This window comes from Rhinatrema bivittatum, chromosome 6 (genome assembly GCF_901001135.1).
Source record: "Rhinatrema bivittatum chromosome 6, aRhiBiv1.1, whole genome shotgun sequence".
NCBI classification, from domain to species: Eukaryota; Metazoa; Chordata; class Amphibia; order Gymnophiona; family Rhinatrematidae; genus Rhinatrema; species Rhinatrema bivittatum.
Genome location: NC_042620.1, coordinates 160,806,956 through 160,834,128, shown reverse-complemented (window position 1 = coordinate 160,834,128; position 27,173 = coordinate 160,806,956). Strand labels below are relative to the sequence as shown.

Sequence of the window (27,173 nt, the reverse complement as noted above, 5' to 3'; positions counted from 1 at the left end):
TATGCACAAGCCCCAAGGAAAAGAAACCCCCCCCCCCCCCAAAAAAAAATAAATTGCAATTTAAAGAAAATGTATGCTTTATGGAATAAATTGCTACCCCTCTGAGGTTGGATGGGAATGAAGGCTGTTTGTAGTTTCTTGGAGCTGGATAGGGAGGGAGGGAGCGAGGTAGGCAGGCATTCCCACAGCTTCTTGCAGACTAGATGGTTTTCCAAAAGTCCTTCATGTTATGGAGGGGTAGCCTAGCAGTTAGGACGGTGGGGTTCAAATCCTGCTTCTCCTACTGCCATTCCATGGGCAACTCAATTTATCTTCTGTTCCTTAGGTACCCTCTTATAAGATAGACAGAGTTGTTGTGTCACAATTTTGTGGTTATATAACCCCACCCACTTTCAGAAGTGCCACCATGAAAATCCATATTAATGAAGGCATTAGCTATTGCTCCCCACTGCACAGAAGTGTGGTTCAGTATTAGGATGTAAGAAATGAAGGTGCATTCAGAGGCAAGGATTCTAGACTTCAGGACAACTAACTTTCTTAAAATAGATGTTCCTAGCCAGCTACCACCTCCTTGAGGTACTCAAGGAGGTGGTAGCTGGCTAGGAAAATCTAGGGGAAATAGAGCAGTAGGCAAAACTGAAAAAAAGATATAAGAGCATCTAGTCTTGTTTGTTAGGAAAGTATATAAAGGAAAAAGAGGCCGCTATGGATTCTAAAGAAGTAGCTGAAAAAGGTTAGCATGCATAAACTACAAGAGAGAGGAAGATAGGCAAGAAGATCTGGAAAAATTAAGAAAAGCTGGGAAAGTTATCAGGAATGCAAAAATTCAAATAGATGAAAAAAATAGCAGATACAATAAAATTACGAGGCTTTTTATTTTTTTTTAGATATGTTAGTGATATAAGGAAATGCAAACGTGACATTGTGAAGGGGAGGAATATCTGAGTCTCGCAAGTGCATTTTTTCTATTGCGGACCTAGTCCTATGGAATAGTCTTCTGTTGGAAATCAGAGTAGAAAAGGATCTGCTTCATTTTAGGAAGCTGCTAAATCTTATGGGGTAGATTTTCAAAGGGTTGCACACGTAAGATACGCACGCAATCCCCAAAAACCTCCCCCTGCATGCGCCGAGCCTATCTTGCATAGGCTCGGCGGCACGCGCAAGTCCCGGGGCTTGAAAAAATGGGCATTCCGGGGACGGAGCCATGGGCGGGGTGCCAGCCCGGAGGCATTCCGGGGGCGGGACCAAGGCCTCCGGAACAGCCACCGGGTCAGGGGATGGAGAGCTGGCAAGCGTAACTTCTTCAATAAAGGTCGGGGGGGGGGGGGTTTAGATAGGAGAAGGGAGGGGAAGGTGTGTGTGTGGTGGTGGTGGGGGGGGGGGGGGCGGAAAGAAAGTTCCCTCCGAGGCCGCTCCGATTTCAGATTCCCTTGGAGGGAACGGAGGCAGGTTGCTCAGCTCGGCGCGCACAGGTTGCACAATTGTGCACCCCCCTGCTCGCGCCAACCCTGGATTTTATAACATGCACGCGCGAACAAATCTACGCCCGCATGTTATAAAATCTGACCCTATCTGTTTAGCCTGGCCTTCCCTGAGTGATGCGACTCCTTCCACCTCCTGTTTTCTGTAGCTGTTGTTCCTTATTTACTATTTCTGTTCAATATTATGTAATTGTTTGTTACTGTTTGTCCAATTTTATTTTGTAAGTATTTTGTATTCCACTGAGAGCTGCAAATCAGTGGAATAGAAGTTTCTATAAATAAATGTGGAGGCTGATGAGAAAAAAGCAAAATTGCTTAACAAATATTTCTGATCGGTGTTCACTGTGGAAGGGCCTGGAGTAGGACCACATAAAATAAACACAAGATTGGAAGTGAGGTAACCCTCAATCAGCTTTTGGCACAGTGTCTTCGTAAGTTGATAACTAAACTTTCCTAGCGTGTAGCCAGATGGACTCAGACCAGTGGGTTATGTGCTCCTCTGCTAGCAGATGGGAGACTGAGTCAGATTTCAAGCTGACGACATCCTGGGTACACATACCCCTGCACTGACCTCACTTCCCCAGTATCACTCCGTCTCCTAGCAGATGCGGACACTATCCCCTACAGTAGCAGTGTTAAGAAAATTGCAACAAGAAGATAAATTTACCTTAAGAAGATTGAGCCCCGCTCTCCTGCGGCGATACCTAAGTGTCCCTCCCCCAGTTGAGAATTTCTGAGGTGATCTCTGATATCCTTCAGAGGTGTGCCTTGGTCCTGGTGTGGACTTAGCCCCCAGAGTGGCTGAAAGGCAGCAGGTGCACATCCGAGTGCGGCAGTGAAGGTAAAACCCTCTCCCACCGCAGCTGGAGACCATCCGATGCACAAGCAGTAAGCGCCGAGCCCAGGTAAGAAGGAAACTTAATTCAGGTCTCCGGTCTCCAGAGCTTGGATCGCCGTACAGACTCTGCTTCCGGAGAGTTAAAAAGGGAGCACCGATTGGGTTGTGCAACCTTGATTAGGCTAGGCCCCGCTCCGGTGCAAGGATCCACACACATGGAGACCCTTGGGGGGGGGGGGCCGCTATCTTACATGCAGGGGGTTGTTGGCGCCATCTTCCCTTCCCCTCGACGGTACGCGCAGGACAATTCGGCGGCCAATGCGCATAACTTATGCACATCCCATAGAGTCACACGCAGTGGTGCACACAATTTGGAGCCACTCGCACAACTGGCCAGGGCACACAACCGAACCGCGCGCACACTGTGCGCTTAACTACAGCTGCGCACAATTCTTGGGTGCAGTGAAGCTAATTTGTGCGCCCAAACATAGATTCAATGGCACCGGTGTCCAAGAAGGCCAGATGGCACTCTCTTTGTTCAGCCTGCCATATAAGAGCCGTGCAGCCTGAACAGGAGTCCTGCCTGTGTCAGCTTTGTGAAGAAGTCTAGGGGGGAACAAAGTCTGGTCCTTCTCTGCCTGAGGACGGGTCTTACAACCACTACATACGATAGCTCACCGGACCTATGCAACTCCAAGATGACTTCTCCACAGGAGGGCACCTCAGGGGCCCCTACTCAGACTCCCCCTGGAATTAACATGGATCCAGGGACCTTCTCCTGGTTGGAATTTTTCCAGGGTTTGCAAGCCTTCGTACAGGCTCTATCAGCCCCAGCTGCAACACAGGCTCAACCCCTGCCGGAAGCACAAAATCCTCCCGGCCTTACTCGAATGTCTCGCCTAAGAGTCTCCCTGACAGGGATCCGGATTCCTCAGATGATAATGATGGCTCCCTGGAAGAAGGAGAAATCCCTCCAGGTCTGGAACCATACCGAACCATGCTTCGTTTCATCCACAAGGATGAATTACCAGCCCTTGTTTCCCAAACTCTGAAGACTCTGGGTATTCCAGGCACGGACCCCATGGCGGAACCAAGAAGAACCCTATCTTGGTGTCCCTTCGTAAAGCCTCATGCTACTTCCCGATGATGGAAGCCATCTAGGAACTGATTGACCTGGAGTGGGATACTCCGGAGGCCAGCTTTAAAGGAGGTCGGGCCTTAGAAGCCTTGTACCCTCTGGAATCTACGGCTAAGGAACGCCTGCGCTTTCCAAAAGTGGACGCCATGGTCTGCACTGTCTCAAAGCGAACAACCATTCCCATTGAGGGAGGGGCTGCATTGAAGGACACTCTGGACAGAAGATTGGAATCCATCCTTAAACAGGCCTTCGACGCAACAGTAATGACACTGCAGATTGCCTCCTGCTGCGCACTGGTGGCATGTTCCTGTTTGCTCCTCTTGAAAGAGGCAAATAACTCCGGAACATATACTGGCAAGACTATGGAACCTGCAGCAGCCTTCCTGATGGAAGCAAGCTCATGCCGAGTGCAAAACTCAGCCAGAGGGATAGCCTTGGTAGTGGCAGCCAGAAGACAGTTATGGCTGCGAAATTGGTCTGCTGATGCAACCTCTAAAGCGAATCTCACGAGAATGCCCTTTAAAGGATCTCTCCTATTCGGAAGTGAACTGGAAAAGTTAGCCAGCAAGGGGGGGGGGATCACCATTGCCTCGGCTAGCGGAAGACACTGCCCCTCACCCAGAAGAGCCAGGGGCAGAGAGTCTCAATGCTTTAGACCCTACAGGAACTCACAGTTCCAAGCACTCCATCCTTCCAAAAGGCCCCAGTCCTTTCGGCACAGACAGACCAAGAGAGGAACAGGCCCAGGAGCAGGCTCCAGCTGTGCTCCCCACTGAGAAGGGGCCGATCCATCTATAGGAAGAGGAAATAGGAGGTCGACTTTCCCTCTTTTACCAAGAATGGGTTGAGATCACGTCTGACAAATGGGTGCTAAACATCATTCGAGAAGGTTACTCTCTGGAGTTCCGCAGCATTCCTCAGGACAAAATTTATTACGTCACCGTGCCACTCCCATACCAAAAGACTGGCAGTGGAAGCCACTCTAACAAGATTACTCAGCCTGAAGGCAATAACTCTGGTTCCTGCGCCCCAACAAAATATGGGGCGCTATTCCATCTATTTTATCGTTCCCAAGAAGGAAGGGTCATTCCGGCCCATCTTGGACCTCAAGAACGTCAACCGTCATCTGCGGATATTACACTTCCGCATGGAGACCCTTCGCTCTGTAATAATGGCAGTACAACCAGGGGAGTTCCTGACCTCCTTGGACCTCTCCGAAACCTACCTTCACATTCCAGTCCATCAAGAGCACCAGCGTTTTCTACGCTTTGCGATACTGGGTCACCATTACCAGTTCCGAGCACTACCCTTGGGCCTGGCAACCAATCCCAGAACATTCTCCAAAATCATGGTGGTCGTGGCAGCAACACTAAGGAAGGAAGGGATCTTGGTTCACCCTTACCTGGACAACTGGCTGATCAGGGCAAAGTCTTCGGAAGAGAGCCAGCAGGTTACCAGCAAAGTCAAGAAGCTACTGCAGGAGCTCGGTTGGGTTGTGAACACGGGCAAGAGCATTCTGCAGCCCTCCCAGTCTCTAGAGTACCTGGGGGCCCATTTCGACACCAAACAGAACAAAGTCTTTCTTCCTCCCCAGAGGAGGAGGAAGCTGATTGAACAATTACGATTGATGACCAATGTGCGCCCCAGAGCATGGGACTATCTTCAAGTCCTAGGCCTCATGGCATCAACCCTGGAGTCATTCCATGGGCAAGGGCTCCAATAATCCTTGCTCTCACAATGGAACCCACTGTCCCAGTACTACTCAATTTGCCTCCAACTTCCAGCAGAGGTACCTTTTCAGCTTTAGTGGTAGCTACAGGAAGACCACCTAAGCAGAGGAGTAAACTTATCCCCACTGAACTGGATCTTGCTCACCACGGATGTGAGCCTGCGAGGGTGGGGAGCCCATTGTCAGGAACTGACGGCCCAGGGACAATGGAGCTAGGAAGAGGCAGGATGGAACATAAAACCACCTGGAAGCTCGAGCAGTCAGACTAACTTGCCTGCGATTCAGCCACAGACTCCGAGACAATGCGATTTGAGTAATGTCGGACAACGCCACAAAGGTGGCCTATATCAACTGCCAGGGAGGAAGCAGGAGCCAGCAGGTGGCCCTGGAGATAGATCCTCTCATGGCACGGGTAGAGATAAACCTACAAGGGATCTCAGCCTCCCACATCGCAGGAAAAGACAACGTCTCAGCAGATTTCCTCAGCAGAGAGAGCCTGGACCAGGGGAAATGGACGCTGTCGACCACAGCCTTCCAACTGATAGTGAATTGCTGGGACCAACCAGCCATGGACCTACTGGCCACCTACCTCAGTGCCCAAGTCCCCAGGTTCTTCAGCCGCAGACGAGAACCACACTCCCAAGGGATCGACGCCCTCGTCCAGACCTGACCAGAGGAAGTCGTATTGTATGCCTTCCCCCCATGGCCACTACTGGGCAAGGTCATCCGCAAGATAGAACACCACAGGGTACTAGTTCTACTAGTAGCCCCGGATTCACCAAGACGCCTATGGTACGCAGACATGCAAAGACTCCTTGCGGGGAGCCCTCTGTGCCTACCTCCATACAGGAACCTTCTCCAGCAGGGCCCAATTCTTCATGAAGATCCATCTCGATTTTCTCTCTTACAGTTTGGACCTTGAGAGGACTCGCCTGAAGAAGCACAGTTACTCGAAACTGGTGATTGACACCCTGCTCCAAGCACGCAAGTTCTCCACATCCCTGACATATATATGGATCTGGAGAATATTTGAAGCCTGGTGCGAAGACCGCGGGACTCTCCCGCGGACAGCCAAAATCCCCATGATCCTGGAGTTCCTACAGGATGATGTGATGAAGAGGCTGTCTCTCAACTCACTCAAGGTCCAAGTAGCCGCCCTCTCTTGCTTCAGAGCCGAAGTGAACAGTATCCATCTAGCAGCTCATCTGGATTTGACCTGTTTCCTAAAAGGGGTTAAGCAACTTCGGCCACCCCTAAAGTGGCCGGTGCCTCTATAGAATTTCAATCTGGTATTAAACTTCCTAGCAGGGGCTTCTTTCAGACCAACACGCGGTCTGTCGCTACGCCTCTTAACATTGAAGACTGTATTTCTGGTGGCAATATGTTAAGCTCGTCGTATCTCCGAACTACAGGCACTATCCTGCCAGGTACCCCTTCCTTAGGTTCACTCCTGGATCCATACAGCTGCGTACCGTTCCCTTCTTCCTACCGAAAGTAGTTTCCGATTTTCACCTGAATCAAGCCATCTCCTGATGAACATAAGGACTCTGAAGACTCATGCCTTCTTCGCCACCTAAATGTCAGTAGAATCCTGGTGCAATACCTGGAAAGATCGGAACCAATGCGCAAAACGGATCGCTTGTTTGTCCTTCACAGTGGGAAGAAACAAGGAGAAGCGGCCTCGTGGGCAACCATAGCCCGCTGGATCAAGGAAGTAATCAAGGCAGCCTACATAGAGGCAGGGAAGCCCTTACCACTGCAGGTTAAGGCTCATTCTACTAGGTCCCAAGCAGTATCCTGGGCAGAGACCAAACTGCTATCACCCACAGAGATCTGTCGGGCGGTGACGTGGTCCTCCCTACACACCTTCTCCGGGTTCTACCGCCTGGATGTTCAGGCCCGAGAAGACGCAGCCTTCGCAAGGGCAGTACTAAGTGGGCCATGGGCAGCTTCCCACCCTGTCCGGGAGTAGCTTTTGTACATCCCACTGGTCTGAGTCCATCTGGCTATACGCTAGGAAATGGAGAAATTACTTTACCTGATAATTTTGTTTTCCTTAGTGTAGACAGATGGACTCAGCATCCCGCCCATGGCTGCCCCCAGAGGAGGAGGACCTGGGAAAGTGAACCTTGAGACCAAACAAATATGGGTAAGCCTTTGCCTACCCTTAGTTCAAGACACCCACAGTTAGTCTGGTATCGGTGCTGACTTAGTTGAGTGCACTGGCGGTCTCCAGTTTTTGAATTCAGTTGAATCAGTTAATCAAGTTTAATAAGTATAACCAAGTTATGCAAAATATATATCTACAATGGCTTTTTGAGGAGGATACTGAAGAAGTGAGGTCAGTGCAGGGGATATGTACCCAATATGACATCAGCTTGAAATCTGACTCAGTCTCCCATCTGCTAGCAGAGGAGCACATAACCCACTGGTCTGAGGCCATCTGTCTACACTAAAGAAAACGAAATTATCAGGTAAGTAATTTCTCCATTAAAATAGATAAGTTGATGGGGCCAGATGGGTTACATCCGAGGGTACTAAGGGAACTTAGAGATGTCCTGCCATCTCCGCTGGCTAACCTTTTCCAATGCTTCTTTAGAGTCAGGAGTAGTTCCTGAGGACTAGAGATGAACAGATGTGATTCCTATTCATAAACGTGGAAGAAAGGAGGAGGCTTGAAATTAGAGACCATGAATTTGTTCTGTAGTGTGCAAATTAATGGAATCTCTGTTAAAATAAAGGATAGTACAGTTTTGGAATCCACTGGATTGCAAGATCTGAGGCAGCATGGTTTTACCAGAGGTAAATCTTGTCAGATGATTGGGTGATCAGAGAGTTGGATCAAGGGAGAGTGCTAGATGTAGTATACTTGAATTTCAGCAAGGCCTTTGAAATAGTTCCACATACAAGACTTAGAAATAAAATGAACACCCTTGGTATGGGACCTAGAGTGACTGACTGGGCTAGAGCATGGTTGAGTGGGAGGCGACAAAGAGTAGTGGTAAATGGAGTTATCTTGAGGGAGATGTGAGTGGTGGTGTGCACATGTTATAAAATCAGGCGTACACGTGCGCAGGTCTTTAAATCTAACCCTAAGCCCAGTTTTCTGAGTCCATCTCCAGTGTAACTGCCTCATGCTTCTCCCCTAGTTCTTTTCTAGCCTCTAAGTGTGCACTTTCCCTCCAGCATGGCCCCTTACTGCCAAGCCCAGATAAAACTAGTAATAGTATTCTCACAGTGGTTGGGCAGTATTAATCAAGTGCTATCAAAAGATTTCAGGTATTAAGCAAGACTATAAAAGGGAGGTATAGAAAACACAAAGAAGATAACACACTGAACAACAATATACAGAATTTCTGTGAATTTTTCATTATTTATTTGAAAGAATGTAAATTGTTCTTCTACCTAGAGGATTTTAAAAATGGGCCTTATTCTTTAAGCATCAAAGACATTTGAATAAATAAAAAGCACAATATCAATATATAGAGTAATAGCTCCAATATGCAACACTCAACAAACAAAGGGATCTAGCAATGGGGCTTTTTTTTTTCAATTGCTACCAAGAAGGGTTAAACAGAATGCTAATCAACATCAGGGTGGACAGGAATTTGTTTTTCCTACTCTGCTCTTTCCTCTCCAGTATCAGCCTCCTCTCTTCCTGCAAGGGACAGGAGGGAAGAGGATGGATTAGGGAACAGATTATCCTTTTCTCTGTGCTGTGCTCTATCACCCCCCTCTCCACTCCTGTTCCCTGCTGCCTGGAGTAGGAAGCAGGGGGGCTCTGAACTAACCAGGATATTGATTAGGCATGACCTATTCCCCATACAGGCTGGATAAGGTTGTTTTTTTTTTAACATCTATGCATTTATATGGTACATATTAACATTACACTAAAAAGTGCAAAAACAAATTCTAAATGTTACAAACACCATTACTAGCTAAACATGTCACTTGTTTTGTTTGCATATGGTAGCATACATTCATATACAAAAGAACCCAAAATACATAAATGAAAAGCAAAACAAATTCATATGCTTTTATGCAAATGAATAAGGACAAAACAAAGGCTCACAGCAAAATGTCCATCTCCAATCTAATACCAAGAAACATTTAGGTCTTTCTGAGGCTTGATGAATTCATGATTCAAGTTCCCTGCCCTTTGAACCTGCATTTATCTTTTTAGGGCATAAAACAGCAGATCTTCAGTTGATCCATGGAGGATCATAGGTTGGAACTTTGTGCGCACAAGTTGATATCTTAAGATGGTGCTTATGTGGTCTCAGAAATGTCAATACTATCATGTCTTCTTATTACTCCTAAATTGGGCAACTAAAAAGCAGCACAAGAGAATCCAGTGTCCTTTGAATTATAAATGTTACTGTCTTCTTTCAAAGAAGAGGGATGGTGGGCCTATGAAGCACCTATCCAAAGACACACTTTCTTATTTCTTCTGCCACTTAACAACCTCTCACTTATTTTCTATTACGTTCTGCTCATAACTGGCAAGCATCCCCTCCTAACTCAGTATTTCCAGACATTTGGCATACAATAGCACATCAGCTCAAACAAGCTCACTACCACTATTCTAAAGATGAACTGCAATAAGCTGGAGCCACAGTTAGAGCAGCAAGTAAAAAGAAAAAAAAAAAAAGCTATTCTAAAGCAGCAGTTCCTTCCACGGACATGTACATAAAAGGTGTCACAATGTCTTCCTTCACGCCTTCTTTCCTGTATATTTTTCTCATTTTTAACTTCAACGCAATTTTCTCATTTAAAAGGTCTAGTCTACTCAGTAAATTCCCCTAGATTTCTCATCTTGTCCTTAGTTTTAGTCAATAGCAATTCATATTCCATGACAGAGCTTGGGGCATGAAACAAAAGGAAATTTGGTTCTTACCTGCTAATTTTCGTTCCTGTAGTACCACAGATCAGTCCAGACTCCTGGGTTTTGCTTCCCATCCAGCAGATGGAGTCAGAGAAAGTTTTACTGACACTGTCACATAACACGGGGTGCCACCTGCAATTCCTCAGTATTCATATGTACCCAAGCCAAAACTGAAACAAATACCAATAACAAAATAACATCCCCTGAATGAGCAGTAGAAACCTGGAATAGAAACCTCACCCACACAAAAAAAATGTGTAAGACTAACAAAACCTGTGCCATTCTTCAGAGTAATCACAATAACAGATCAAGCAGACTCTCCAATTCTCCTTTTTTCCAGTGGGCTGAACTCTGGCCTGATCTGTGGTACTACAGGAACAAAAATTAGCAGGTAAAAACCAATTTTCCTCTCTCGTACATACTCAGATCAGTCCAGAATCCTGGGATGTACCAAAGCTTCCCTAAACGAGGTAGGACCACAAGTATCCCGCTTGAAGTACACTCACCAAAACCCATGGCCTCTGGGGCCTGGACATCCAAACAGTAATGCCTGGCGAAAGTGTGCAAAGATTTCCAAGTAGCTGCCCTGCAGATCTCTTGCGGAGAATCTTGCTGACACTCTGCCTAGGAGGTGGGTAGAATGGGCCCTTAACCCCTCCGGGACAGGGCGATCCTGACAGATGAACACCGAGCCAATAGCTCGTTTCAACCATCGCGTAAATGTGGCTTTTGATGCATTATGACCCTTTTTTGCACCTCTCCATAGCACAAAAAGATGATCTGACAATCAGAAGCTGTTAGTGATCTTAAGGTACTGCAACAATGCACGCTTTACATCCAAACGTCACAACTCTTTGGCCTAAAGCAACATAGGATCCAAACTTGGGAAGGACGAGAGCTCCACTGACTAATTTAAGTGAAATGACGACACCACCTTTGTCAGAAAGGAAGGAACCGTCCTCAAGGAGACCCCCTACTCCGAAAATATCAAGAAAGGCTCCCTACATGACAAGGCCTGAAGCTCCGAAATCCAGCAAGCCGAACAAATTGCCACAAAAAAAAAACCACCTTCAAAGTGAGATCTCTCATAGTAGCCTGTTTCAAAGGTTCAAACAGAGTCACACATGCACGCTTACGGACTATGTTAAGGCTCCAGGAGGGACAAAGTTTCCAAACCAGAGGACACAAATGCTTTGCTCTCCAGAGAAAGCGCACCATTTCCGGATGTGTAGCTAGAAATGCTCCTCGAACCTTACCTCACCTCAAAGATAGCCCAAAGCCGCCACCTGAACCCCGAGGAAATTAAAAGGATAAACCCGTTACCAAACCATTTTGCAGAAAAGCAAGAATATTTATTTTTATTTATTTTATTTAAAATTTTTATATACCGACATTCATCAAAGATATCACATCGGTTCACAGTGAAACGCAAACAGACGCCTGGGGTGGCGCTTTACATCAAACAAATATAACATTAACAAGAGAACAAGTGAGTAATAGGGGGGGGGGAGATAAAGGGAGTATAGCATTAGTATTATAAACAAGATTTGCAAGTATATACAATATGTACATTAATGGGAGATAAAATAAAATATAAATTTGGGCAGACTATGGCGAGAGAAGGGGGAGAAGGGAGGGAGGGGTGGGGAAGGAAAGGAGGGGAGGGTAGCACAGTGGAGAGAGTTAGGGGGAGTTAGGTGTATGCTTTAGTGAAAAGCCAGGTCTTAAGTTTCCGCTTGAAAGTTTTTAGGCATTCTTCTTGCCGTAGGTCGACTGGCATTGTGTTCCAGAGAGTCGGACCAGCGATCGATAGCGCACGGGCTCTCGTGGAGGTTAGTTTGTAGAGTTTGGGAGAAGTGGTGGGCATGGTGGCAAGATGTGGGTGTCTAATGGGCTTGTTAGTTTGGTGGAGGCGGAAGGATTCATTAAACCAGTTCATTTCAGGATTGTATAAGGCCTTGTGGACAAGAGAGAGAGCCTTATATTGTATACGGGATGCTATTGGAAGCCAATGCAGATCTTTTAATACAGGTGTAATATGGTCATGTTTGCGTGAATTAGTCAAAATCCGGGCTGTTGTGTTTTGCAGTATTTGAATGGGATGGATGGCGTTGTACGGTAGGCCGAGGAGGAGGGAATTGCAGTAGTCGGTTTTGGCGAAGATGGTAGTTTGGAGTACTGTACGGAAATCGGGGGGATGTAGTAAGGGTTTAAGTTTTTTCAGAGTGTGAAGTTTAAAGAAGCCGTCTTTTAGTATGTTACTGATAAATTTCTTCAGCGTGAAGTGACCATCGAGGATGATTCCCAGATCACGGACTTGTTGAGCAAATGGGATATGAGAAAGAAGGGGGGGGGGGGGGGTTAGGATGATTTTGGGGTGAGATGAACATGATTTCAGTTTTAGTTGTGTTAAGAGCTAAGTGGATGGAAGATAGGAGAGTGTTTATAGATTGGAGGGTGTCATTCCAGATATCCATGGTTTTCGATAGAGAGTCAGTGATGGGTATGAGTAACTGAACATCATCGGCGTACACATAGTGGGGGAGATTGAGGCTAGACAGGAGGTAACAGAGGGGTAAGATGTAGACATTGAAGAGGGTTGAGGAAAGGGACGAACCTTGTGGGACACCTTGATTGAGGGGGATGGCTTTGGAAGCGTGATTTCCTAGTTGGATTTTGAAATTTCTGTTACTGAGGTAGGAACTGAACCAGTTGTGGGCAACACCTGTAATGCCAATTTCAGTTAACCGCTGTAGGAGAATGGGATGACTGATGGTGTCAAATGCAGAAGAGATGTCGAGAAAGGCAAGAATATAAGATTGCCCTTTCTCAAATCCTTTAAGAATGTGGTCTGAAAGGGAGAGTAAGAGGGTCTCAGTACTGTGGGATTTCCGGAACCCGTACTGCGCGGAGGCGAGGATGTGGTTATCCTCGAGGTATTCTGTGAGTTGTTTGTTGACGGTTTTTTCCAGGAGTTTAGAAATGAATGGCAAATTGGAAATGGGGCGATAATTGGCTAGATCAGAGGGGTCGAGTTTGGGCTTCTTAAGAATAGGTTTGACAATTGCCTGTTTAAGGGGAACAGGTACTTGTCCAGAGTTGATGGACAGGTTAATGATATTTGTTAAGGGTTTGGCGATAAGGTTCGGTATAGTGAGTAGATGTTTAGTGGGTATTGTGTCAGATGGGTGGGTGGAGGGTTTGGCTTTCTTGATAAGGGTTTCTATTTCTAGTGTTGAGGTGCAGTCTAGAGAGGAGAGAATTTTAGTGTTATTGCTAATCTTTGTTTGGTTGCGGTCAAGTTCAAAGTGATTGGGGGGAGTAGGAGCGGAAGTGAATTTGGATAGCAGCTTGTCTGTTTTGGTTTGGAAGAATGTGGCAAGTTCTTCACATTTGGATTTGGCTACGTCGTCTGGTATGTCGGGAGCTGCAGACTTGGTGAGTGAGGTAACGTAATCGTATAGCACTTTAGGGTTGAATTGGAGTTGGTGTATTTTGTTAGCGAAGAAGTCTCGTTTCATCGTGTTAAGTTTTTCGCTATAAAGATGTAGGGAGGATTTAAATTGTGCCATGGAGGCCCGCATAGGATCAACCCCTTGCTCTGTACACCAGGCCTCAAAAACTCTCCATCCCCTCACATACGCCAAGGAGGTGGAAGTCTTCCTAGACTGCAAAAGAGTAGCGATGACCCCTTCAGAATAACCCTCATTCTTTAATCGCTCCCTAACAAAAGCCAAGCCACTAGACAAAAGCAAGTCGTCTGATCTGAAATTATGGGGCCTTGAAGCAGAAGATGTGGCAGATGAGCTAGCCTCAACGGACCATCTACTGCTAGGTTGATCAAGTCTGAAAACTAAGGTCACCTCGGCCACTCCGGTGCTACTAGAATCATGTCGCCTGGATGGACCTCTATGCGCTGCAAGATTTTGCCCACTAGCGGCCAAGCAGAAACACATACAGAAGGATGTCCTTTGGCCAAGGCAGAACTAAGGTATCTACTCCCTCTGCTCCTCATTCCTTTCTTCGACTGAAGAACCGCAGGGCCTTGGCATTGCGATGTCGCCATTAGATCCATGCGCCCATCTGCAACCAATGAGGCGCATTGCTTCTTCTGATAGCTCCCACTCTCCGGGTTCCACTTGTCGTAGGCTTAGGAAATCCGCTTGCACAATGTCCGTGCCCGCTATGTGAGAGGCCACTAACAGCACCAGATGCTGCTCTGCCCAGCTAATTAGTTCCAGCTTCCTGAGCCACCGCCCGATTCTTGGTGCCACCCTGTCGGTTGATGTAAGCCACAGTCATCATATTGTCCAACAAGACTCTCACAGTCTTCCCCCTCAACAGGGGCTGAAACGCCTGCAGTGCTAAATGCACCATTCTCGTTTATAAGCGATTGATGGACCACAATGCTTCCTCTGCCAACCACTGCCCCTGTATAGACTGGTCCCGACACACCGCTCCCCCATCCAGAGAGACTGGCATCAGTGGTAACAATCGTCCAGACCGTAACTTCCAGGTCCACACCTAGTCTCAACTTATCCAGGACAAGCTACAATGAGAGACTGGACCTGGCAAACTTCGTAAGAGGAAGTGGCAGCCGAACTTGCTCTGACAATGGGTCCCAGCGGGATAGTAAAGCAAACTGTAGAGGCCATATATGAGCAAATGCCCATGGAACCAACTCCAAGGTGGAAACTATAGACCTGAGAACCTGCAAGTAATCCCAGACCTTGGGCACCTGCTCTCCAACAATCCGTGGACTTGAGCTTGCAATTTGGAAATCTGCTCTTTGGTGAGAAAAACATGCCCTCCTTCTTGGGGACTATGAAATAAATGGAATAGCAGCCTGTCCCCTGTTCCTCCAGGGGGACAGGAACAATGGCTTCCAGCATGTGAAGACGACAGACTGTTTCCTGCACTGCTAACTTCTTTTCCTTGTAAGTACATGGGGAGACCATGAACAAGTCTTAGTGGCTGAGCAAATTCTAAAGCGTAATCTTGTCTTATCACGCTGATGTGATCTTGGCCCACTCCTCATAAAAAAGAGCCAACTAACCCCCTATAACTGGAACCAAGGCGTGGTCCTGCCTCGCTTCATTGGGCGGATATGGCTCCACCGCCACCTTGGGAGAAGCCATCTCTACCCGGCTTTCGCCCTAGAAAGGACTGGTTCTAGGACGGTTGCTTTCCTGAGCACCACCTGAAGCCCTGATAGGCCGAAATTGTCTATTTCCTCTGAAACTAGAGCATGAAGGAAAAGACCCTTTCCCTTTCGGCTTATCTTCAGGCAATTTATGACCCTTATTCTCCCCGAGAAGTTTGATCAACTCCAAATTCTGACCAAAGAGCAACTTCCCTTTAAAAGGTAATGCTCCCAACTGAGACTTGGATGAAACATCCACCGACCAATTCCTCAACCAGAGGAGTTTACGAGCCAAAACCACTGACATCATGGTCCTGGAAGAAGTCCTGATGAGGTCATATAACGCATCAGCTCCATAGGCCACCCCACTTCCAGCTGTTCTGCCTCAGAATCAGACAAGGACTTGTCAGTTTGCAACTGCTGCACCCAGTCCAGGCCCACCTTCAGCATAAAACTGCTGAACACCACCACTCAAATGCTAAGGGCAGATACCTCAAAAATCTTCTTGAGGTGAACTTACAGCTTCCTATCCTGAAGGTCCTTTAGAGCTATAGAACCAACCACCAGAATGGTTGTTTTCTTAGTAACAGCTGAGATAGATGCATCCACTTTTGGGACCTTCAGGAGCTCAAGCGTATCCTCTGGCAAAGGATACAAACTTACCCATGGTTCTGCCAACCTTCAAGCCGGTCTTGAGAGTATCCCACTCCCTAAATACCAACTTGCTGACTGACTTGTGGAAGGGAAAAGACCTTGTTGGATCTTGGAGGCAATCCATGACCGGGTCCAGTTCTTCCTAATCAGATTCCTCTTGCAGGACCTTTATATCCAATTCTCCCAGAAGAGCAGATATCAGGGGACCTAGCTCCTCCTTGTGGAACAGCTGTACCCACCTTGGGATCAGTCCCTTCCACAGCTGGGTTCTTCGCCCATACTTGATCCACCAAAACTGGATCCATCTCAGGTAGGTCCTGTGCCTGCGGATCCTCACCTTCTGAGCCCTCAGAAGAGCTCTCTGCAGAGGTCGTCTGTGTTGGGGCTCCTGGGACTTGCCGAACCCTTGTAGCCTCCACAGCCCGAGAAGGTCTAGCCCTTTTCGTCAGCCTTGGTCGCACCGACGCCCCCCTCCTCAGCCCTATGCCACTTCACGGCTTTCCTGGCATTGTAAGCCCTGTGTACCAACAGGACGAATTTGGAAGAAAAAGCGGAAGTGTCAACTGACTCCTCCAGGAGATCTTTCTCACCTCCTGACAGAGACCCCTCAGTGTCTTGACCTGCCCTGGAGATCCTAACCACCAGGGATAAAGGAGGAGGGAAATCCCCCTCCCCTCTCTGTGGCCTGCAACACAAAATGGACAGACTGCATCACTGGAGAGAGCCTCCCAGGCTCACGGCACCTGGCCAAAGTTGTTGCGACTGTCAACGAAGTGCCCTCTCCCCCAGAGGACCGGGAGCATTGGCCGTCGCGCGCGCCCCAAACTGCACAGCTCAACCCCCATGGCATTAAAACAGGGAACTGAGTTGCAACAATTTAACAGCCACTGGAGAAACTGGAGAATAAAGGCAGAGCCGCCTGATCACCAGTGACTAACAATTGGTTCACAAGAAGTTTCTGAGAATTTGGATTTCTTGCCAATACTGAGGTCTTCTCTCTATCATAAAAAAATGTTTTCCAAATAATTGTGATAATGAATAAAAGTTAAAAATTTTAATAGCTAAACTTCACAACAAGGCAATCTCATCTATAGTGATTTTTTGCAGCAAAGATTCTAACTATAACTAGTCTTCCCCCCCCCCCCCCGCCTTCTTTTTTTTTGTTTGGAAAATTTAATCAGGCTGAAACTGGCCAAAGAAAAGGCAACAAAACCACTTCCCTGTAAAAACAGAAGACTGGCATTAGGCTCTGTCCATCCACCAAGGCAAGGGAACTGGAACCACCAGGTTTCTGCCCTTTCCGGCAATGAAGGACCAAGCAATAAAGGGTCCCCGACCCCCTACTTGTCCCCCTCAAAGACCAGAGGGGATGGCTCCACCAGGACCTGGGAGGCAATATCTTCTTGTTCTTTTAGTCTTTTTTTTTTAATTAATCTCAGACTGCAGACTTTGCACCTCCACCATCTGCTGGAGACAGAGAAATACTGAGGGATTGCAGGTGACACCCCGTGTTATGTGACAGTGTCAGTTAAACTTTCTCTGTCTTCATCTGCAAGAGGGGAGGCAAAACCCAGGAGTCTGGGTTGATCTGGGTAAGTACAGGGAATTGGAACACGCACAGGCAGCCATTCTTAAAGAGATATTTGTAAAATGTATTTTTCTACCAATTCAGAGAAACACGGTAGTGAAAGAATCATCTGGATTGCTTAAAGAGGGATAGACGATTGCTCTCTATCTTTATTCATTTCTCATATTTGATGTCTGGCTTAAATTTGACCAAAGGAAGTAAATGTATTCTACTCCTGTTTTACATAAAGCTTGAGAAAAGTGTTATTTTGTACAGGTAGGAAATGGCAAGAGCCTTGGGTTACAATGTTCCAAGACTATATCAGAATTTTTCAGCATTCTTATAGGATTTTAACAGTTCAATGCTGCAAACATATGCATTTTTTGGCTTAGCAGTTTCCTCTTGCTTCATTAGGCTTGAAACTTAATTGGAATCAGGAGCCTTTATTTGAAAGTAAGGTATTTCCTTTCCTTTCCCCTCCTACCACCTGACTCCTCCCCCCTTTACACCATTTTTAACTTCTTTCCCACATAGCCCAGCCATGGCAGTGAATCCCAAACCAGGGGCCACTGACCACAGTTCTCGAGAGCAAGGCGATCATGTACACCAAAGTCTGGCCAAGGTGTTGCTTCTAAGCAGAGGCTAGGACATCCTCCCTTCGAGGGCTGCAAACACTGCTTTCATAACATCACCAGCCTTGGCCTGCCGGAGGAGTCCAAGGCATCCTTGCATATTCTCCATTTGCCTTTCAGTTATACTACTAATCCCATGATGGTTTTGGAGTATATTTTAGGGAATAGACAATACTTAACTTACTTCAGTGCAACCTTATAGCTAAGGGAAGTGATTAGAGAAAGAGGAATTGCCACCAAGAGCAGACTCTCGGTGTGTGAACTGAGCCCACATCTCTTGCATGGTGCTGCAAGGCCCTGTCAAGGAGTCAGTGTGCCAGACCAAATATAAAATGAACAAAATGCAGAGATTTGATTTTATAAATCTTTTACACCACCAGCTTAAACTATTTTCTCACTGAGCATACATCTGTCAAAATCACTAAAGGCAAGCTATGAATCGCTGGTCTTTTAGTGTGAGCACTTAGTAATGAAGATTGATGAAGTCAGCATGTGGACTACTGGTGAAGCAGACACTGTGTCTTCTTGAAAAGACTATATGCATGGTACAAAAGAGCAATGATCAGCATTTAGTTTGAGTACGCTGAGCACATCTGCAAAAGAAAATGAGCATACAATCAGTCAACAGCAAAACTCAAAGAAAATATCTTAAAACCATTATCAGAATAAATGCCTCGGTCACATTTTTGCCCATCAAATAGATGATGAATCGATAAAAGTAATTTTTTATTCTTACCCAAACATCCTGGGAATTAATGGGAATTTACTCTTAAAAACAAATGAAAATGGCATCCCATTTCAAGTATGTCAAAGGACATTTCTCATTTTCGCCCATAATTTATACATTTAGAGAAGGGCTATCAATCCACACCTCCAGACACACCCAGCCATACTGGTTTTTGGCATATGCACAATCAAGATGCATCGAATAAATTTGCATGCACTGCCTTCATTGTATGCAAATCTAGCTGATGCATATCCCAAAAACCAGAGTGGCTGGGTATGTCTTGAGGATTGGATTGAGAACCACCAGTTTCAAGAGTAATTTTCAAAGGGAGGGCTGTGGGTAAAACAGTGGTTTATGCGCAGAAATCAGAGTTGCTTACCTGTAACAGGTATTCTCCTAGGACAGCAGGATGATAGTCCTCACACATGGGTGGCATCATCAGATGGAGCCCAGCTTGGAAAACTTAGTCAAAGTTTCTAGAAACTTTGACCGAGCATGCCCAGCATGCCACTATCCACAAGTCCATGCAGGGTCCCTCTTCAGTCTTATAATATAGAGTTCACGAAAAATAAACAAACCCAAAACAGAAACCAATGCTGCGGGCAGGCAGGTGGGTTTTGTGAGGACTAACATTCTGCTGTCCTAGGAGAACACCTGTTACAGGTAAGCAACTCTGCTTTCTCCTAGGACAAGCAGGATGGTAGTCCTCACACATGGGTAAATACCTAGCTATAGGCTGCTCCTGAACAACAGGTGCCAACGAGCACAACAACTCCGGTGCAGTCTGCTACAGAAGGAGACAGCCTGAACCCGAATAAAGGGCCCGAGGTAGGAAGAGTTGGTTGTCGTGACTGGAAAAGGTTACGGAGGACAGACTGACAGAAACTGCTGTCTCATTGGCCATCTTTGTGCAGACAGTAATGAGAAGCCCCAGTAACACTGAGGTGGATCTCACGGAGGTGGTCTTCAAGCCATCCTTGGAGCGGTGTACCAGGTAGTTCAGAAGTTTTGAGGTGGGGCAGAGCCAAACCGTGTCTCTCACACTAGCCCAAGAACATCTTCCACTTGAGATTGTAAGTTTTCCTAGTGGAAGGCTTTCTGGATTCTACCAGAACCTGAGACACCTTTTTGAGAGGCCTAGGTTATATGCAGGGTCATCCAGTCAACATCCAAACTGTGAAAGCCAAGAACTGGAGGTTGGGATGGCGCAGCCTACTTTGATCTTGTGCGATCAGGTCTGGAGAGGTCTCCAGAAATATTGGGACCCAGGAGGACAAATCCTGTAGAAGTGGCTAATACGGTGCAAACAGGATTGTGGTCCCTTGGTCTTGCTGGAGTTTCAGAAGGGTCTTCAATACCAGCAGAAGTGGTGGATACACATATAGGAGGCTGGTGCCTCAATGGCAAACAAAGGCATTCGAGGCTGGCCTGCTGTCTGTCCTGAATAGGGAGCAGAATTGGTGCACTTACTTGTTGCACGGGGAAGCAAACAGGTCTATGTCTGGGGTTCCCCAAAGGCGGAAGGTCTGATCCGCAACCTCCTGTTTTAGGTTCATGAGGGCAGAATGAACGGCTCAGAGAATCTGCTGTCAAACTGTCGGTTCCTTGCAGGTATATGGCTCAAAGGAGGATGACCTGCTTGAGCACCCAGGACCAGATCTGCACTGCCTCCTGGCAGGAGGAGAAACAAGCCTGTGCCTCCGTGTTTGTTCAGATAACCAAGTAGTGATGTGGTGCCGGTTTGAACCAAGACTACCTTGTTGACCAGGTGCTCCCGGAACGCCCCCAGAGCCTAGCGAATCACCCGGAGCTCTAGGAAATTGATCTGGAAACTCTGTACCAGTGTGGACCCATCAACCCTGGGTGCAGATATTTATTTTATTTATTTATTTTTGGTTTTTTATATACCGGAAGTTCCTGTATACAATACATATCACTCCGGTTCACAGGTAACCGAGATAACTATCGCCGGGATGGCGATTTACATGGAAAATATCAAACGATTAATCTATTATAGAGTAAAAAATACAAACAAGATCAACTTAGAACACATAAATAAAGCAAATGAGCTTTACATTATTGTTGTAATAACAGGAAGGTTGTTGCTCTTCTTGCTTTTAGCTCTCAGGGAAAACTTGAAGGAAGAGCCAAGTTTTGAGTTTCACTTTGAAAGTAGTATGGCACGGCTCAAGGCGGAGGTCTGGTGGTAGAGAGTTCCAGAGAGACGGGCCCGCAGTGGATAGTGCGCGTTTCCTCAGGGAGGATTTTGCTGGTTGGGTGATATCTCAGACATGGGGAGCCCATGTCTGAGATATCTCAGACATGGGCTCCCCATCCCAGGTGGGAAGCATCCATAGTGACAGCGACATTAGGGGGAGAAACCTGGAAAGGAATGCCCAACTCTAGGTTGGACAGTGTCTCTCACCACGATAGGGACTCTCGAAGTGGTACGGTAACTAGGACGAATGCCTGAAGGTCCTGGGTTGCCTGATGCCACTGGGAGCGCAAAGTCCACTGTGTTCTTTGCAAGTGGAGCCAAGCAAATGGTGTAACATGAACCATCACCATCATGTGTCCCAACAGACGCAGGAACTTGTGCGCAGAGGCTCAGTGGCCCCAAAAGATCGCCTGCGCCAGGGATACCAGGGCCAGCACGCAGTCCAGTGGCAAAAAAGCCTTGCCCTTGGCCGTGTTGAACCTGGCCCCAATGAAGTCCAGGCATCGGGATGGAACCAGCTGGGACTTTGGGTAGTTGATCAGAAACTCCAAGGTCTCCAGGATCCGGACGGTAGATCGAAGAGTCCGTAACGCACCCTGTACTCGTCGCATTCTGAGATACGCTCCCACTACTGCCAGGCACTTCATGAAGACGCGTGTTACAGATGCAAAACTGAAATTAGTACCAGATATTGAAAGTGCTCCTCTCCCACCAGTAAACAGAGGTACTTTCGATGATTGCGAGAGATCGCAATATAAGCGCAGGTCTCTTTTAGGTCATGGGAGCAAAACCAATTCCTGCTCCTCAGGAGAGGGATTAAGGTGCCCAACAAAACTATTTTGAAACTTTCTCTTACGAGAAACCTGTTCGAAGCCCTATGGTCCAAGATAGGATGAAGGTCCCCTGTTTTCTTGGGAATCAGGAAATACCTTGAGAAAAACCCACTGTTTTGATGATCTGGCGGGCCAGGCTCGACCACTCGGGCCATTAAGAGGGTGGAGAGTTCTACTCGAAGTACTTATTAGTTCATCAAAAATTTTCAAGAGGGACACAGAGGGGATTCCGGAGGGGGGACTGTTGGAAGTTTAATCTGTACACCCAACAAACAATGGATAGGACCCACTGGTCCGAGGTGACTGAAAGTCAACGGTCTGCAAAGCTTTGCAGACAGCATCCCACCGGGGGGGGGGGGGGGGGGTCGTTCGTCACAGGTAGCTCAAGCTCCCTTGCAGCCAGTCAAAATCTCATAGTGGGGCTCTGCTGCAGGGGGGTGAGTAGCTGCCTCATTTGTGGTCTAGCTGGCACATGTTGAGGCCTTGTCCTACTAGCTGGAGGATAACACTTCCTTGGACAGTAAAAGGGGTGCCTCGAGCTTTGCTGTAATGACCTTTTTCCTGCGGACTGCGGGTCCGAGGAGGTGGCAGATAGATGTTGAAGGGTTTCATGGTAATCCTTAAGCTGTGCTACTGCCTCCTTGATCTTGTCTCCAAAGAGATTTTCCCCCATACAGGGGAGGTCCGCAATGCACTCCTGTATTTCTGGCTGGAGGTCGGAAGCCCGAAGCCAGGCCATGTGTCGAGCTCCTATGCCTTCTGCTGCCACCCTTGCAAAGACATTGTAAGCCGACCTGACCTCTTGCTTGTCACATTCCAATCCTTGTTGGCACACTTTTAAGAAGTTCTCCTGAAATTGTTGAGGGAAGTGATCCACCAAATCCTGAACTTGTTTCCAGAGGTTCCTGGAGTATTGGCTCATATAGAGCTGGTAACATGTAATCCGGACTGACAGCATGGACCCTTGGAAGACCTTCCTTCCTAAAGATCATGACCTGGAGAAGCCAAAGCATAGGTCCATGTCCTTTTTGCCTTCTTTAAGGCGGATTCCACCACTACAGACTGGTGAAGAAGCTGTCGGCGTTCAAATCCTGTGGTGGGTTGCACCAAGTAGACTGCATCCGTTTTTCAGTTTAGTGGAGGGATGGAAACTAGATTCTCCCACAAACAGATCTTTGAAGATGTCATGTATTGGGACAACCTCCTTTGGGGTATCCACAAATTGGAGGACCTCTATTATCTTATGCCTGGAATCTTGCTCAGACAAGAGCTGAAAAGGCACCGATTCCACCATGGCCCACACGAAACCGGCAAAGGTTAAGTCTTCCAGTGGAGATTTACGCTTCTCCTCCGGAGGGGAGAGTTCAGGGGGCACATCCTCAGAGTCCTCCATAGAGGATGGGAACGCCTCATCCTCCCAAGAATAGTAGGGGGCGTCGTCCCTGGGCACACAGAATGAGGACAACAGAGGTGAAGCCCCCAGTGAATTCTTGCACTGAATATCCGAGGGCCTCAGAAGCCCCGAGGGTAGAGATGTGGGCACCGCTGGCACCGAAGGGTTTTCCTGTCCCAGGAAGGGTATTGATCGCGAGGGTGGTGCCATCGATCCCGATGGCCCCCTCATCAGAGGAATCAATCACCCAGATAGTCTCAGATGAAGGCCACCCCAAAGCCCCTTGTGGCAGCAAAGGTGCCCGGGGCATTAGGAGAGGCTGTGTCAACAAAACACCGAGCAGTAAATCCAGCTGCTCCAGTACAGGTGCAAGCACCAATGGAGTGGGCTCCGGTAGCAGCGGCACTGGCGCCCTACAGGACCTGGGCCAACCGCACACGGTGCTCCAACTCTTCCTCTGATGCTGATGAGGATAGGAAAGCTTGAGGAGGAGAAGGAGGAAAAACTAGATCTCCCCCGGAGCCCCGAGGAGGATCTGTGCCCACTACTGGAACCGGTGGGGTTCGCCTCAGTCCCTTGGGTTCGTTAGAAGGCGATGCTTCCTTAACCTGGGGCCGTTTTGAGGGCAGCTCAGTCAATGCTGGTTCCTTCTCGATTTTGAAGCCATGCGATGGCGATGTTTTCTTGATTTCTCCCGATGCTTGGCCTGGTCTTTTCCCTGTGCCGAGGTGGATGAGGAGGAGCCGGACCTGGAACAAGAAGAAACAAGCATCAGACGATCCCCCGCGCCCAGTTCTACCTGGGAACCCGACAGCTGGGGAGATGTCAAAGGAATTGGGGTCGTTAAGACCTCCTGCCCCTTGGGTGTCTATGCCTCCGATGCCAAAGTTGAGGTCTCAGACATTTTGGCACCAAACAATTTTTCCATTTTGTCCAGGCTCACATGACAGACCTTAGGAGTCATTTGGGCACAAAACTTGCAACCCTGGACATCATGCGAAGCCCTCAAGCACAAAATGCAGATTTCATGGGGGTCTGTGATAGACATAGTCTGGGGGCACTGGCAGAAACTAGACGACGCCATGGGGAAAAGAGCATGGCGCACGGTCAATAACCAGTGGCTACCAGGGAACGGCACCTTCGGTAAATTGACCGTGAACAACAAAGCACTTACCATGGCGCCCAAAAAGTATCCTGAAAGCACAGTAGGACCAGACAGGACTCAGGACGGAAACAAAAAAGTTTCCACAAAAGAAGCACGAGCTCCACAATCACGAGGCACTAGCTTCGTGGAAAAAGAGAGACTGAAGAGGGACGATGCATGGATAGTGGAATGCTCGGTGTCTGTCAAAGTTTCTAGAAACTTTGACATAAGTTTTCCGTGCCGGGCACCATCTGATGATGTCACCCATGTGTGAAGACTGCTATCCTGCTTGTCCTAGGAGAAATAGCAGGATAACTTTATCCACATAAGTTTCTCACAGGGTAGAGATCAGCATTAAAAAGTGCTGGATTATGAGTTCTGAAGTAGTTCTCGCACCGCAGAGCAGCGTCACATTGTCCGACAGGACCCAAACTGCCCTGCCACTGACCAGGTTTCACCAAACAAATTGCCTCGGTCTTCAAGCAATTGAAGACCACAAAGCTTCTTCCACAGACCAGAAACCTTGAGTCAACTGATGTTGACAGACAGCTCCCCAACCAGATAAACTGACACTGGTGGTAAGCACTACCCAATCTGGAACTTTGAGCGGCATTCCCCGTCGCAAGTTGGAACCCAGGAGCCACCGGAAGAGGCTGTCATTTACCACTCCTAAAGGCAAAGGAAGATAAAACTCCTCTGAGAGCAGATTCCACCAATCCAAAATAGCCCACTGCAAGGGCCTCCTATGGGCAAATGCCCAAGGGACCAATTCCAGGCCATCGAGCCCAGGACCTGAGTGTAATCCCATACTCTGGGAACTAGTAATGCTAACAGACGTCACACTTGTTTGTGCAGCTTATGGATGCGATCCTCTGAAACACTTTGCCCTCCTGCATGTTGAACCGAGCGCCCAGATATATTAGGGATTGCAACAGCGTTAGCTGGCTCTTTGCCAGGTTTACCACCTGACCACTTTCTGAACCGCCTGACAGCAAAGCTCCCCAGACTATGCCCTGATGAGAGAGTTGTCTAAGTAAGGATAAACCAAGACACCTTCCCATCTCAGGGCAGCTGCTACCACCACCATAACCTTGGTGAAGGTACAGGGAGCAGTGGCAAATCCGAAGGGAAGAGCCTGGAACTGGAAATGCTGTCCGAGAACCATGAAGCGCAGAAACAGTTGATGCTCCTTCTGAATGGGAATATGCAGATAAACCAGTGGCATGCTGGGCATGCTCAGTGTGCCAGTCAAAGTTCTAGAAACTTTGACAAAAGTGTTCCGTGACAGGGCTCAATCTGATGATGTCACCCATATGTGAGGACTATCATCCTGCTTGTCCTGGGAGAAGCCAGAAACTCTCCTGCATGCACGGTTGTTATAACCAACCGGAGGATCTCCATTCCAAAATGCGGAACCTGGAGTGCCGCATCTACCTTTCTCAAGTCGAGGATTGGACGAAAGGTGCGCCCTCTTTCTTCAGGATGACAAAGTAAATTGAATACCTTCCCAACCCTCGCTCGCTGTGAGGAACGGAAATTACTGCCGCCAGTTGTCACAACTGATCCAGCGTGCTCTGTACCGCGAATCACTTGGCTACAGATCCACATGGGGACACCAGGAACAGATCTCATACGGGCTTTGCAAATTCTAACGCGTTGCCATCTCTTATGACCACAAGAACTCGCTGATCCTGTGAAATTTTAGTCTATGCCTGTACAAGGAACAACATTTTGGTAGTCTGCCTGTACAAGGAACGGCAGAGTGGACCAGCCTCGCCCCATAGGGAGGCTTTGGTTCCTGCAACACTGCTACCTGTGGAGTCCTTGAAGGTCCTTCGACCCCCAAAGAAAGGACTGCATCCAAGCCTGACCCCAAAAGGAATCCTGCCTTTGTGGACAGGATGCTCCTCTTGTCAGACAGGGATCTCCTACCATCCAGAAAATGGGAACGATTCTGGAAAAAATGCTTACGCTTAGGCTTGTCCTCAGGCAACTTGTTGACATTATTGTCCCCCAGGTTCTTAATCAACTGTTCCAGATCCTCACCAAACAAAAGCTTCTCCCCTTAAAGGGCAAGGATCCCAACTTTGGAGGACACATCTGCTGATCAGTTAAGCAGCCACAATAACCTCCTAGCAGAAACCGCCAAGACCATAATCCTGGCCGAGGTCCTTACCAAATCATATAAGGCATCCACCCCATATGCCACCTCCGCCTCTACCCGTTCCACTTTAGAGGCTTTGCCCGGCGAAGATAGCTATTGCTCTTGCCACTGCTGCACCCGTCAGCAGGCTCTCTTTATGAAACTCGAACAAATTGCAGCACTGAGACTAAGAGTCGAGACTTCAAAAATCCTCTTAAGGAAGACCTCTAACTTCCTATCATGTAGATCCTTCAATGCTGCAGAGCCCGCCACAGGAATAGAATTTTCTTAGTAACCGCTGAGACAGCAGAAGCATCAACTTTGGGGAATGCAAAGAGCTCCAATGTCTGCTTGGGCAAGGGATAAAAGTTTAGTCATAGCCCTTTCTACCTTCAAACCAGATTTGGGAGACTCCCACTCCCTCTCCACCAGCTTTTGTACTGACTTATGGTAAGGGAAGGCTCGAGGCAGATCTCTCAGGCTGTCCAGGACCACATCAGCACTGTTCAAAATCCAGGTCCTCTTGGGGCACCGTAACCCCAAATTCCTGCAGGGCCTGAGGGATTAAAGGACCTAATTTATCCTTCCCGAATAGCCGAACCACCTTTGGGTCATAACCCTCGACACTGGGACCTCATCCAAATCCTC

The 27,173-nt window shown here is 47.7% G+C and overlaps 1 protein-coding gene across 2 annotated transcripts in view; it reads right to left on the bottom strand.

Annotated features, from left to right (window-relative positions):
• Positions 1–17,367: 17,367 nt before the first annotated feature.
• The window catches only part of STAT1 (signal transducer and activator of transcription 1), a 167,647-nt gene continuing 157,841 nt past the window's right edge, over positions 17,368–27,173 (bottom strand). For both annotated transcript variants that reach the window (XM_029606088.1, XM_029606089.1), the window contains exon 25: positions 17,368–18,660. In XM_029606088.1, coding sequence (XP_029461948.1) covers positions 18,637–18,660 — 24 coding nt within the window. In that variant the 3' untranslated portion in view covers positions 17,368–18,636. The remainder of the gene's footprint in view (positions 18,661–27,173) is intronic.